At 34.1% G+C, this 14,067-nt stretch overlaps 1 protein-coding gene across 2 annotated transcripts in view; it reads right to left on the minus strand.

The window, feature by feature from the left end:
• Window positions 1-14,067, minus strand: part of LOC142982559 (coactosin-like protein) — a 32,933-nt gene that overhangs the window by 3,495 nt on the left and 15,371 nt on the right. Inside the window, exons 1-4 of one of the 2 annotated variants that reach the window (XM_076129111.1) lie at window positions 4,586-4,970; window positions 2,383-2,465; window positions 1,861-1,971; window positions 702-831 (exon numbers count right to left, since the gene is read on the minus strand). In XM_076129111.1, coding sequence (XP_075985226.1) covers window positions 702-831; window positions 1,861-1,971; window positions 2,383-2,465; window positions 4,586-4,930 — 669 coding nt within the window. In that variant the 5' untranslated portion in view covers window positions 4,931-4,970. Of the gene's footprint in view, window positions 1-701; window positions 832-1,860; window positions 1,972-2,382; window positions 2,466-4,585; window positions 4,971-14,067 lie in introns of those variants that run through there. The other variant, XM_076129112.1, reaches the window with a different exon arrangement.

Genomic DNA, 14,067 nt, shown 5'->3' on the forward strand with positions numbered 1-14,067 from the left:
ATATTATTACCCTAGCTTAAAACACATTATCTAATTTTATTATTTATACAATAATAATATACTAGATATATATATACAGAATCAAAGATTTAACTATATACTAACATTAAAAGTTGCATGAAATAATATACAATAATCAGTATCTTCATGAGAGCAAAAATTAACCATTAAACTTCAACCGCGTTTTTCTCAAAACGCATATTTTGAAGTTACTGTGTTTAGATTTACGACGGCAGCATGTACGTCAAACCATTTATTTATTGCCAAAACAATTTGCTACAATTTAGGGTTGGGGAATTTTTGACGGCTAATAACAGCTGTAGGTACTGAATAGGGAAAGTTAATGCCTTCGCTATTAGTTGATAAAAGCTAAAAATAATGATGATTAAGTAAAGACTGCTTACGAAAATAAAGTCTTTTTTATTGAAGATAGGTGATATTCCTGTAATGGAGAAGGTGACCTCTAAAAAATGGTATAATATTTCCCAAGTAAGGTCAAATGCAGACAGGAGTGCGTTTACATTGCGTCGGCAGTGTATGGGTGGGATTCAAACCCCCATAACCACTTGATTCAATGCAAAAATCACACAATGATACAGTTAGGTGTAGGTACCTATATTTTTCTTTAGTCTGCCATTGCCGGGCAATGTCCTGGTCGAAAACAAGTACCTATACTTATAAGTGATTATTAATATACTTACAGAGATGATGTCCTTTATGATAGCTTTGTCAGTGGACATCTTGGCGCGGTTGATGACTGACACGTTGGGTCCCACCCACGTCATGAACATAAACTTCTTACGTTTTGACATTTCATCGCCCATCTGCAACCTGGCGAACAAAAAACAGACGATCAATTTTACGTCTCTAAATTTATAACAACGAAAATGACAGCAATACTTTTTTTAGATTAAATGACGCAAGTTGGACTGTTGTTTAGATCTTCGCGTAGTTTTCGTCGTGGGTTTGATACCCACATGACGCTTAGAAATCCGTTTATTAACTGTAATACACTGTCTTTTCCTATTCAATTCAGTAGAGGAATGTCCACATAGTTAAGAAGACTTTATAAGAGACGAAAAAATAATCGCCCTACCGCCCATAGTGGAATAAGTAGTACCTACCTACCTATCTTTATCTCCTATAGAAGTATCTACATTTCTTTGGAACATAAGCAAGGGTTTATAAGCTTTGGCATCGCGCTAACGCCACAACGCTACAATCTTCATACGTATATGTCCTTTCAAATTTAATACCATCAACCCATATTGTTATCAGTCCCTCGAAACTGATTCAATATATTATTATTACCCAATTTATTGCTGGAGCAATCAGTAGCGAGCCCGATAATTATCGTCATATCAAGATGCATAGAACACTAACTACACTAGGGACATCAATTTATTATGCGTCGACTGTCAAATGTAATTAGTTGAACGCTATTCACTCACTATATAATATCTTAGAGATGGTGCTAAGTAGCTTCCTAATATGTACGTTTATTGGAGGGTAGGGTAAATGGTATTCAAATTGCATCAGTATACCTATATCTCTGAAGAGATTGTCCTAACTCCTGTAGGTGCAACAAGCATATCCCGTTTTGGATTGCTAATCGATCTTATAGTTAAAATACAATTCAAGACAGTTTGTTGCAAACAGAGTAGTACTTACTACTATTACCTAATACAACAAAATTACTTTGAAACCTAAGTACCTAGATAACCTTTTTTATTAGAAAAGCGCAGTCTTCGCTTTCGGCGACGTATTTATATGCTATCTCTGCCTATCTCTCCTTTAATCTCCGTTTCAAGTGTTAATGCGATAGTTGTATGGACTACCCTCAATCTTCATAGTCCTCACCTCAGATATCCGAAGGCGCGGTCATCGTCAGAGAACTGTGTGCGGAACTCGGTGAAGTCAGAGCCGCGCGCCGAGCACACGATGCGCGCGCCGTCGAACTTGAACACCGCCCTGTACACGTAAGAAAAACATTTAGGAAACAGATGCATTTGTTAATTCAGGATTTAATCTTAATAAAGTTGAGATTAGGTTCTTATATCTGCTAAAAGTACTTTATTACATAGGTTCGAAAATATTTATTTGTATTTTGAGTCCGTTGTCGTGAGATATAAAGTCCCTGGCATGTATCGGTGAATTTATAATCATTGGTAAAATCTTCGTGAAAAGATTTAGGTGAAGGGTAGAAAGAATACTTTAGTATCGTAGGACTCTCTCTTCGTCTTCCTTGCTTAATATCCCCTCGGTAAAGTCAACCTTAGGACCATAGTTAACAGCCTATTTTAAGGTTACAATACAGTATCACTTTTCAGCAGTCATTGGTTAATCCTAAAAGTGAACATATTGTTATAGATTAAGACTCACCACTCAGTAGGTGAATTGTCTGAGCGCACGTCCTCATAGGCGGCACGTATCGTGTCCCGGTCTAGTCCCGTCGTCATTGTCACCTGCGAACAAACAGACATACAATTATTAATTATACATTCCAATTTTTAACGATACATTATTGACAACACGGTCAACACGTAAGTAGGTATTACAGAATTACGGAGGAGAGTACTTAGTTAGTAGTTTCTGATCCTCGGTAGAGTAAGTAAATAAATCAATTAGTGTTTCCAGTTACTACTAAGAATTCCTTACAAATTAAGCAACGTTAGAGTTTCAGAATTGAAGGTTAAAAGTCGATCCCGGTTAAGGGTGAAGGACCTCCTTGCTTCGAAGAGAACTTTAAGCTATCGGTCCTTTTGCTTCGGCTCTAGCCTAGCCCTGGGCCACTCGTGCCCGTCTACAAGGCTATAAAGAGAGCTGTTGCTCACATATCTATTACTCAGACACCATAAATTATACCTAAACAGCACATTTCAATTAAATAAGCCGCCTTTACCGACAACCTATATTCCCATAAAGTCAAAGAGGACATTGACACAAAAGGAAAAGTAAACAAATAATAATGGCCAGCGACATTTGCAGGTTTATTTATAGACCGTTTTCCTCGTTAGCTTTGTAGCCATCGAAAATCCCTGAGCACATTGTTACTAACCATGTTACAGCCATACTACCAACCTACCTACTCGCAAAAAGAATTGATCAAAGTAGGTTACATTATAACAAGGCTCTGTTCAAATTTAAGGAGCAAGCAAGTACCATTCGTCCGCATTAATTATGAAAATTACATCAAATTAGTGGACCCAAAAATTTTCGAATTCAAAGAGCCCTTTCCTTAATTCTATGCCGAATAACCTGTTCAACGATTTACGAACGAAACCATATTTAATTATTTCTCCGAAGTTCGCAACTTGAAATACGTTGTGGCTTTGATCAAAGGCCTAGAACAGCCTATTGGATACAAAACCGTCGTAGGTAAGAGGCACCTTACAGTTTAGAATTTCGAATTACTTCAGCTTTCATGATTACGTGATTGAAATTGCCAATCACTTTGAATAACTGTGTTGAAAGCAAAAAAAGCAATTTAGTACCTACTTAAATAAGCATTACTTAATTTTGGTGTCTCAAGTTTTTGTAATAGATATCTAATAGCTGTTTTAAATAGTCATTCAAAACTTCAAAAGGCTATCGAAAACAAATTAGGTACATTAGTGAAATCTTTAAGTAAGTATTTCATTCTTTAAAAATATTTTAACGCAAAAAATGTTTTCATGTCCTGCCTACATTTTTCCATTTAAACTTTTTCTCTCGTTGATGGTAGGGCGGACATTCTCTGCAATCACTTTGAAACATTTCGACAGAGGATACTTTTGTCTGTGTTTTAAAAAATAAAAAAGGAGCGCCATATAGAGAGGAGAGGCCAACATGGCGCCCGAGTTTTTTGTTGAAAACTGAATTATAGGCTCGTCGTTAGTACCTTTGTTTGATGCAAGGACAAAAATTCAGAATGAAGATTTTTTCTTTTCGTTCGTGAACGCATTATGCTCATATTTAAAAAAATCTTACTTAGTTTCGAAGTGAAAAGCATCGCACATTATGCTTAGAGATATTTTCTTCATATTTTTATACTGGGCTACATTATATTATGTAAATAAGTCACGCGCAAGAATGCAGAGCATGCACGGCGCTGAATTAACTACGGTGTTATGGCGTGTTATCCTTGCTTCAGTAATACGCCTTCGCATCTTGCGAGAAAATATTTGTTTTAAGACTTTATAGGGTAATCTGATGTTGGCATTTGCTTAACAAGTATGTGGCATGCCTACTTGGTGAATGCTTTCGTTTTATATAATAATATGTAAAGCACGTAGGAAAAATGCCAATTTTATTTTCTGTATGAATTTTGGAATCCTTTATCAGTAATGGGTTTGAAATTCTTAGTCTTTCATCAACATTAGTCAATACATTACTAGACTAATAATTTTTATAACATACTCGTAGGTGGTGTACCTATTTGACGAAAGAGCCTGCATATAGTGCACATGTATACACCCCTGCAACGGTCTATAACTGAGGTAGATACATAAGGTAACGATTCGGTAAAGGCTCTACCACTTTACCAACGTTTTTCTCGAGATCCAGATAGTAAATTACGAAGGCTTCGTGCTACATTACATTTTACCTTAGAAGAGCACGAGAAACCAGAATGACAGGACTCGACATCCTGCGCGTCGTCACTAGCTATCGACTCATCTTCCTTCCCTTCCTTCACAATAGCGTACAGCTCATCTATCCTGTTCTTCAAACTCCTTATTTCATTCTTAAGTTTCTTCCTATCTGTAGCCACTTCCTCCAATGCGATAATTTTCTCTGATAACTGGGTGACAGTACGCCTAAACTCCTCAACATTCTTGTTTACAACTTCAAATTTATTCGATATCAAACTCTGACTTTCTGACAATTTAATAAAACGATCTTCTAGAGTTTTAAAAGAACTTTCTACATGGCAGATGTCTACATTTTCCATAGTTATCGGCAAATAGTATTCTCACATTACTGAAATGGGATTATTAGTTTTTTGGTGTGGTGTCGTTTTGACGTATGGTTGTTTCAGTAAAAATGTTTAATGTATTTGGCCAGCGATTACTGCTCCGGACGTAAAACTTTTTGGTAGAATAAAATGAGAAATGAGGTTTCTTATATACTTAATAAGTGAGACGTTTCTCGGGGTTAGTAAGTTTTTAGGAAGATAAAAGCTTTTTCTTGTTTGACTTGAATAAAAATGTTGAGACTGTTTTATGCAGACCACATATTACAGGACAATCTTAGGTCAAAAGTTAATAAACCGAACTTTTTTTTATTTATAAACCCCTTTTCTATGCCTAAAGAGAATCAGAAGCAGATCCAGTGTCATTAAACCACTCATCAAGTCACCACAAAAAAGTGCATTTCACAACAAAAACAATATATAAATAATTAATAATAACATCAAACGCGTCGATAGCTCGGCAACTTTCAACACATTCCGGCTACAGACAGACGGGCTACAAAAAGTGGCGCATTTTGCAAAAACTTTATCAATCGCGCACGCGCGGCGGACCGTGCCGCGATGCGATGCGACTGATCACTTTCATTTGAGCGAAAACATCTGGAAACTGGAGCAGGTGTTGTATGGAACAAGATATAGACGACAGACGTTAATTCTTTTGTAAAAAACACAGTTGTTTTCGCATGGTTAGCTGACAAAGTAGTGTCAAACATATTTGAGATGGAAGGCCTTTTCACTAACTACCTTACAGTAAAACTTTTAGATATCTTATCCGATTGAATTTTTACAGCTGTTTTAATACACTTGCTGTTACTTTATCTAGCAGAACTTATGTTATCTGACACTTATTAATGATTTATGATATGGGCCCTTATTGTAATTAAGTGCAATCATAATTTATTTTTAACAAAGGTTATCTCAATCAAAGACACCGCTGCGCCGTTACGCCCGTTACCTTTTTATGTAATGACTATGATAAATCGTAAATTCACCAACATCAGACAGCCTGCGTTTAAAAAAGTGACAAATATTGACCATATTTTGTACACATTTCATTTTGTTTGTACACACACATTTACAAATTAATTTTACGGTAAGATTAAAGTAAGTCAAGTATTGAGTGAAAAGCGGGCGGCCATCTTACTCATCTGCTTTCCACTTGTCCCATACAAATATGTATTTAACAACGGAAATATTTTCATTCATTTGCATAGCTTTTATTTACTTAGTTGATGTTCTTTTTATTATTTCGAAAGCTACTAAATGACAAGCGATTATAGATATTACTTTTTGTAACATCGTTTTTGTTTCCGGCAAAGAAATCGTAAAAGATTTAAAAAAACATCGCCTAACCGTTTGATTTTAAACTTCATGATTTGTTCTGTAGTGTATCCAACTTATGATCACGAGGAGTTCGATTCTCGGGTCGGGCAAAGTGCTATTGGTCTTTTTTTAATTTGGCTTGGAATATTTTTTAACAATTGCCTGGAGTTTGAGAACATGACCGGTATATGGCAATAGGCTTGCCTCCTATTACATGGGACTAACATTGTTAATGGCGAAACGTGGGTGTATAACACCTTAGCTCACCCCTTCAGGTATAACAGGCGTGATATTACCTATGTATGTAATATGACTATGGACCTTAAAGTATTCCGAAATGATAGGATTATGCTGACACTTTATAAAACTCACAAGATTTTTCAATCAATGTCCATTACGGTTGTTTTTTTCAGAGAGTAGAAAAGTCTTTGTTTATGGTCACTAGAAAATTCATTTTGTTTTCTTCATATACTTTCTATTCATAATAAAACAATAGTAAACAAACGCACAACGAATCCAGTTAAACAGCCGCAGTTAATTACTTAACACGCCAATTAAAACTAATTGCCTATTATTATATTATGCTAAATACTTTCGAAATTATTGTACCACACACCTACCTAACTAAAGTAATCCCATAGTAAGGTAATTTTATTTTTTATTTTTATACCTTTTCTCTCTGGTTTTGATAGTAAATACGTATGCAAAATTCAAAAACAATAAAAAAAAATTGAAGTCAAAATAATTGTTCTATAGTTATACTAAACAGTAATTTTCAGTAACAGATAACGATACTTAATAGTAATTAAGCACCTCTTCAACTACTTAATTAATTACAAGTTCCGATTAAACTACTTCTAAATAAGTAGCAGTTAGCTTACCAGACGAAATTTTGACTGTTGTCCCATGGATTATCTATCGGAAAGGTACTACTACTGCCGTAAATCTGAACCTAAGCTTTTCAGAAACTGGGCGTTGGCGCAGTACATAAAAGTTTATTGGAACTTAAGACAAGGAATAAGACGTAAAATACACAAATTTACAACCGTACACACATTTTTCTAAACACTACACCTAACGCGAGAATTAATTAAATACATTTAGTTCGCAGAAACCTCACTAATTTGCGGCGGTCGATATTTTCCTTGAACTCAGTAGTCCGACCGTCAATATTTCGCCAACCTTATAATCTTGTTATACATTCCGTCTGTCCGTTACTACTTATAGGATTTACTTTTGACACCTAGTATTAGGAATTTAACTATCTATGAAATCACGGTACAAGTCACCTTTGCTAATCAGTACCTTTGCTAATTAGTCGGTAACTTACCTAATTTTAGAGAAGTAATATTTGTCCGGTTTTACCACACAATTTAGAGTAAGTAGGTAATATGTTATTTTGAATTAATAATGAAATATGCACATTGCACAGGATTTTATTTGGGATCTAAGTAACAAATGTAATTATAGATATTTAGTTTGTATTATTTTAGTTCTAAGAGATAATTGAAATCATAACAAGCTGATGTATTAAAATAATCTTTATTTTGAACCACTTACCTCCGGTTTCTGAGTACATTTAGCGGTAGTTTATCTATTCAATAACGTTTTATTAATATGAGTTTAAACGCTATTGAATAGATTAACTACCACTAAATGTACCTCAAAAACCGGGGGTTAGGATATAAGAATACGTAAAGCTGTGTGGTCACGAGCCTTTAGCAAAAAAACGTGACAATTAATTTTCATTTACAAGCATGTGTTTTATTTAACCTTTTAGTAAGTTGTTAAGCATTCGTCGTAAATAATTAATATTGAGTACATTGTAACGAGGCCACAGGACCGCTGTACAACTAACGCATCTGCCCGACCGCAAATAAACAGGAAACATGGTTAATATTGTTTAATGGCAACCTTATTTATAATTCTTCTTAAAACTACGGTTCAAATGTACGCCATTTTGTCCTTAAATTGTTGTGATATTATATCTGTGGTTAAATCACTACATATTATAATATGAAGTCCTCTCGTCACGTCTGATTGTCTGTTTGAAATAAACTCAAAATGTAAGTATTGAATGGATTTTCATACAATCTTTTGTATTTTGTAAGAGATAGAGCAATTCCAGAGGTAGGATTTCTCAAGAATCAACATTATCATTAAAAATAACGTAAATCTTAATAAAATGTTACCCACGCCACGTAGCAAAAGAAAGCTATAAATCAAGTGCAATTTTATTCTAGACAGGAATTTCCCTCACAAACGTCGGTCGCCCGTAAATCACTTTCTAATAAAACCTTGAGAATCTTATATAAAGTTTATTTTTTTAACAAAGTATTTGAGAAGGACCTTAAAAAACGCTCACTATAGGACAAAATGTTTTTTTACAAAATGACCATTCATCATAATTTGAAAGAATTCGGCTTAAAGTTTGCTTTATTGGTTTTAAACGCAAGCTAAAGAATAATTTGGTAACGCAGGTTTTGCGATTCAGAAATAGTCAGTTCATATTGATAAATAGATTAATTAGTTTTAGAGATACATCGATATTTTACACAAAAGAACCAACGCGTAGGCTTGTCAAAGCTACAATAAGTTAATATTAATTTAGTTCAAAAGGGAAAAAATAGTTGGAAGGATAGGACAGATATAAGGTAAGAAACGTTGGTCCTTTTTTCACAAACTAGAAAATTAGCCTATGGCTAAAAAAGGCATTAGAAAATTACGTACTTACTAATTAAGCTTTTCTAAAATCCAAAAAGAAAACGTCAAAGTTATTAAAATAACTGACACAATAGTTGAACGTGTTTCCTACACCTTACACGATTTGTGACTAAACCACTTCAGGTTATAACAATATTTGCTAAATTGTAAAACTGATAAATAGTCATAAATATGGCGACGAATGAACAAGAACAAATTAATATACTATAATGTTTTCCTTTTTCCTTTTAATAATCTGTCTGAGTCAAAGTTTTGAGTTAACGTGCTACTTTTTTGACACCAATGTGTTTAAGTACAAAAATATTAATTAAGTAATTAGGCATAATGTTTTTAAACGTCCGCGACTTATAAAATTAGGCTGAAAAAGGTCTTAAAAGCAAAGAGAATATTAGCTTAAAATGGCAAGTAGAAGGATATGACAGCATATCCACGACTACAACAGTAAAAAAACAAATATTACAAACGAGTTTAGAGAAACTGGCCGAAACGTCGAGAAATAAAAAGGTGTTGCTTAGTTAACTTTTCGTCGTGTTTGCAATATTAATGGATTCGTGTCTTACTAACCCCCTGGTTCTGAGGAATATTTAACACTAGCTGACCCGCGCAACTTCGCTTGCGTCACATAAGAGAGAACGGGTGAAATTTTTCCCCGTTTTTGTAACATTTTTCATTGCTACTCCGCTCCTATTGGTCGTAGCGTGATGATATATAGCCTATAACCTTCCTCGATAAATGGGCTATCTAACACTGAAAGAATTTTTCAAATCGGACCAGTAGTTCCTGAGATTAGCGCGTTCAAACAAACAAACAAACAAACTCTTCAGCTTTATAATATTAGTATAGATTAGTTTATCTATTCAATAGCGTTAAAACTCATAAAAAAAGTTATTGAATAGATAAACTACCGCTAAATGTACCTAAGAAACCGGGGGTAAGTAATTTAAACCATAGTAGCTTTATGATAAACTAAACAAAAACAAATTTGTGTGCACCTAGTGTCTCGTGTGCGATGCGAGATCGTTGACTCGTGCGCATGCGTCACTGTCGCATTTAGATCCCGACTGTTAACCTTGCCCCAATGTGGTTTCCGATCCACTACACTTACTCTTATATCTAGATATGGAACGTCTTTCTTAAGATGCTTTTCGATTTTGCATTTAAATTCGCTGTATTTGCGTGTGAATTAGCTTGCAACTTTGTTCGTCTAACCGTAACTAAAAGACTACTTAGCTTTCGTTCCTAATTCCCGGTTTTTAAGGTACATTTAGCGGTAGTTTATCTATTCAATAGCGTTTAAACTCATATAAAAAACGTTATTGAATAGATAAACTACCGCTAAATGTACTGAGAAACAGGGCCTTAGGAAGTTAAGCAGTCTTTGTTTGATCCGGGTTTTATCTTTTTATTTTAATTATCTCCATGGCAAGTTTTGTTTAAATCGGTTCAGCAGTTTATAATAGTCTAAATCATCTAGAATTCATATACAAATACAATATGTCTGTAGCTGCTCTATTTGCTACTGAAGTACGAGGAAATCATTATAGTTTTAAATAAATAAAGATATTTTACATATGGATTAACTTTCAGGATCTTGTAATTTTTTTTGCAGGTTTTTGGGTCAATCTCTTCCCACCCTTTTCGACCTCTGACCTTATTAACCCTACACCATCTTCAACCCTAACATAATGACATACAAACGACATCGAAATAGTCCGATACACGATACAGAGCACACTTAACATTGGTATCGAAAGGACCGCGTAAAATCGTAAGTATATAAGAAGGTGAAATAGAATGAATTTTATGAAAGAAGCAATCATAGGTTTTAGACCAAATCTTGATAGATACAGGATATTAAAATCCAATTTGTTTTGAAATGTTGTTTGTAAAAGTGCACGTTTATGGTTGTTTCTGTGAAAGTTCCCTTTTTATGAAGAAATTTACATAGAAAACCCTTTCTTTCTTTCAAAATGACTAACATATTGTATTGTCAATGTACAACTTAGTCGTAAATTATTAATTTTCTCATAGCTAATAACTATTATTTTGATAAATTTCATCGTAAAACGCGACTATGTGAGACTTTTAGAGTGTTTTAATAATCGTAAAATGTCTAAGCTTTAGGCCGTCGACAATAGCAAGACTTCTTATATATTTTACTTTTATTAGCCCGGTCAAATGTACTGACAGGCATAGGCCTTTTCATAAATAGATCGTGATAGTGATTATCTTAAATAGATCGCACTTATTAAGCGATTTAAGTCGGATAACTTAATAGAGAGCCGCAACTGAAAACAAAGTAAGTACTGACAAATTCAACCGACTTTTTCGATTGGATATCACCAGGACGTAAGCGTTTCATAATTTCAAGTAAGTAACGCATAAATCAAGACAAATAAGGTAAGGAAATTCCTAGCATTTTAATTACTACTATTTAGCAAATATATTGTATGTAATCGTGCGACAAATCGCCCCGTCTCAGACGGTCTAACGAGACTATGCTCTTACGACGCGGAACGTCTGCTTTCTTAAATAACTGCTCAGTTTGTTGTTCACATTCTTATCGGATTACTACACTCTTTGATGATTAGTTATTGATCCAAAGTAAAAGAATTTACAAAATATATAAATAATTGATAAATTTAACCCATTAATGTCACATTGCTAGGCAAGGATCTCCTCTCAGAATGAGGCGGGGGGTCCTTGAGTCCATCACGCTGGCCAATTGCGGGTTGGGGACTTTGCATTCGTTCAAGAACTGTTCGAAAGAACTCTCAGGCATGCAACGTTGCATCACGATGCCCTGGATATCCCCCAGTAGTCCACTCAAAAAAGCAAGTGTAGAGTGCGTGAGAGGGATCCTGAGCAATTTCTTCAGAAATTGGTTCAGGATGCTTAGAGCACTCTACACCCGCTTTTGTAGTATTCTTTGAGCGGACTACAGTGGAATCTGTCTGACACCTATTTAAATTACGTTATAAAAAGTATTGTTGTACAATTTTATTTGTCTTAAGATACGGAGACGAAGAGGAAGAAGGAGTTGAGATTTTTCTTTATTGAAAGTGTTTAAAAATATTACTATAAATAGGAGAATAAAAAACAAACTTTTTTTATACTAAACATAGCTTTTTATCTTGTTGTTGATAGTTTTACACACCATCCAATTATAAAAATAGTTGAAAAAAATAACACGGAAACGTATCAAAAGCCAACATGTGTTCGTTTACAAAGGATCTTTGTGTTCCACGTTAAATGACGTCCATACATTCGTTCAGTAATTGACTAAGTGCGATGACCTCACAAATCATTGTTGTGCATCATTTACTTTGAGGATAAACACCTATTTTGTTAGTGATATTATTAGATGTTTACGAACGGTAATTCTATGAATTGTACGCTAGAAGACGAAAATAAGATTTTCCGTAATTAGTGGTATTTATAAGTTTCGTTTGTTGAAAATAGAAGAACTGTAAAGCGTCAATCGTAATAAAGCCTAGAATTGTAGAAACTGCTGCTACTTTATAGAATTTCAACTTTATAGATGACCATTTTGAGAAAAATAGTTCCTACCGACTACCCTACTGTCGGTAAAGAAGCGATGCGATTTCGATTTTTAGCTTAACTCAAATAGGTACTAAACAAAAAAATATCATGTTATTTTTGAGACCTACTATAACTAAAATTCTAAGCCAAAGTTTATATTAAAATTCTAACTTTAACGATCAAACACAGAGTTTAAGTCAACAACTAAACGATAAGCCAGCATATTTGTCATTCTTCAGAAATCCCCTGAAGAGATCCTTTAATACACATCTAATTATAACTCAGTAGGGGCTGGCAGAAAGCCAAACGCAGTTCGCGGTCGCATGCTAAATGTGTAACATAGAGTTCAATGCATTTTTTGTTCTATTTTTAGACGAATATTTAAACGTCATCTTAATATGTACGTCATAGACAACTAAACGTTATGTTTAAAAAAATCAAATATGTACCTATATACCGCTATTTGCTCTTATGGGTAGGCAGAGACCAAATAACGCCTCTACAAACTTTTTTTTGTTTAATCATCCATACATAGTAACATTGTCAAACGAGACAAAACTTAAAGTAGGTAAGTATATGATTTGAAAATCCCGTAAATATAAGAAAAAGTTGTGTCGACCCTGAAAATAGTTTAAGTACATAATCAGCAATGCTGATTAAGTTAAGATTTAAAATGCAAAATGATGTAACATCCTAATATTATAATATTCTTAGAAACTAGGAAAGTTACAAAAATACGTTTAATCTTGACGAATCTTAACATGAGAAGTACCGATAAAGATGATAGCTAACTTAAAACGTTAGCTGAATTTCATACACTTTAGATTAATAGATTAGATAATTTGATCTAATCTAGTCTCTTAGTTAACTCTTATGTAACGTGATGCACACTCGAGTAGAATGTGTTAGGAATTCCCTTGTCAGATAATAAAAAAAACATAATCTGTACCTTTATTAAAAAAAAACTTAAATATTCATGTAAGTATGTAAAATTTTAATTCGATTTTTTGTAAGAATACGGGAATTAACGAGAACAAGCAATTTTCCTTAGAATGCCTGACGTTTCGGCGCAGGTTGCACTAGCTGTGGTCGCAGGCTGTTTAAAAGTTATAATTTTAAGACTAATAAATTAGTACACAAAAGAAGCCACCCTGTGGTCCTAGTAAAGGTATCTTCATTACAGTACTTAGATATAAAGAAAATCTATGGAAAGAGACGATCAGTTAATGTTTTAGTCCTGATTAGATTGTTATTTCCTAGAATAAAACGGCTGAAATCTTTCAGTCCAATACACAGAGTTCATAAGCAAAAAAATAACCGTTAACGTCAATTTAGTTCTCAACTCCATTCAACTAAATACAAAAGTGTAACAATCATCCTGACACACAAACACACTTTCATTAGTGTTAAACATGAACAGCAAAAAATAAACAAAAGATTTGTGAAAAAAAATGCAAATTTATAACCTCAAAAACTTGACATTCGCGCTACTTTTTCCCGCCATAATGCAAGTTGCAATTCATTAT

Source organism: Anticarsia gemmatalis, chromosome 22 (assembly GCF_050436995.1).
Source record: "Anticarsia gemmatalis isolate Benzon Research Colony breed Stoneville strain chromosome 22, ilAntGemm2 primary, whole genome shotgun sequence".
NCBI classification, from domain to species: Eukaryota; Metazoa; Arthropoda; class Insecta; order Lepidoptera; family Erebidae; genus Anticarsia; species Anticarsia gemmatalis.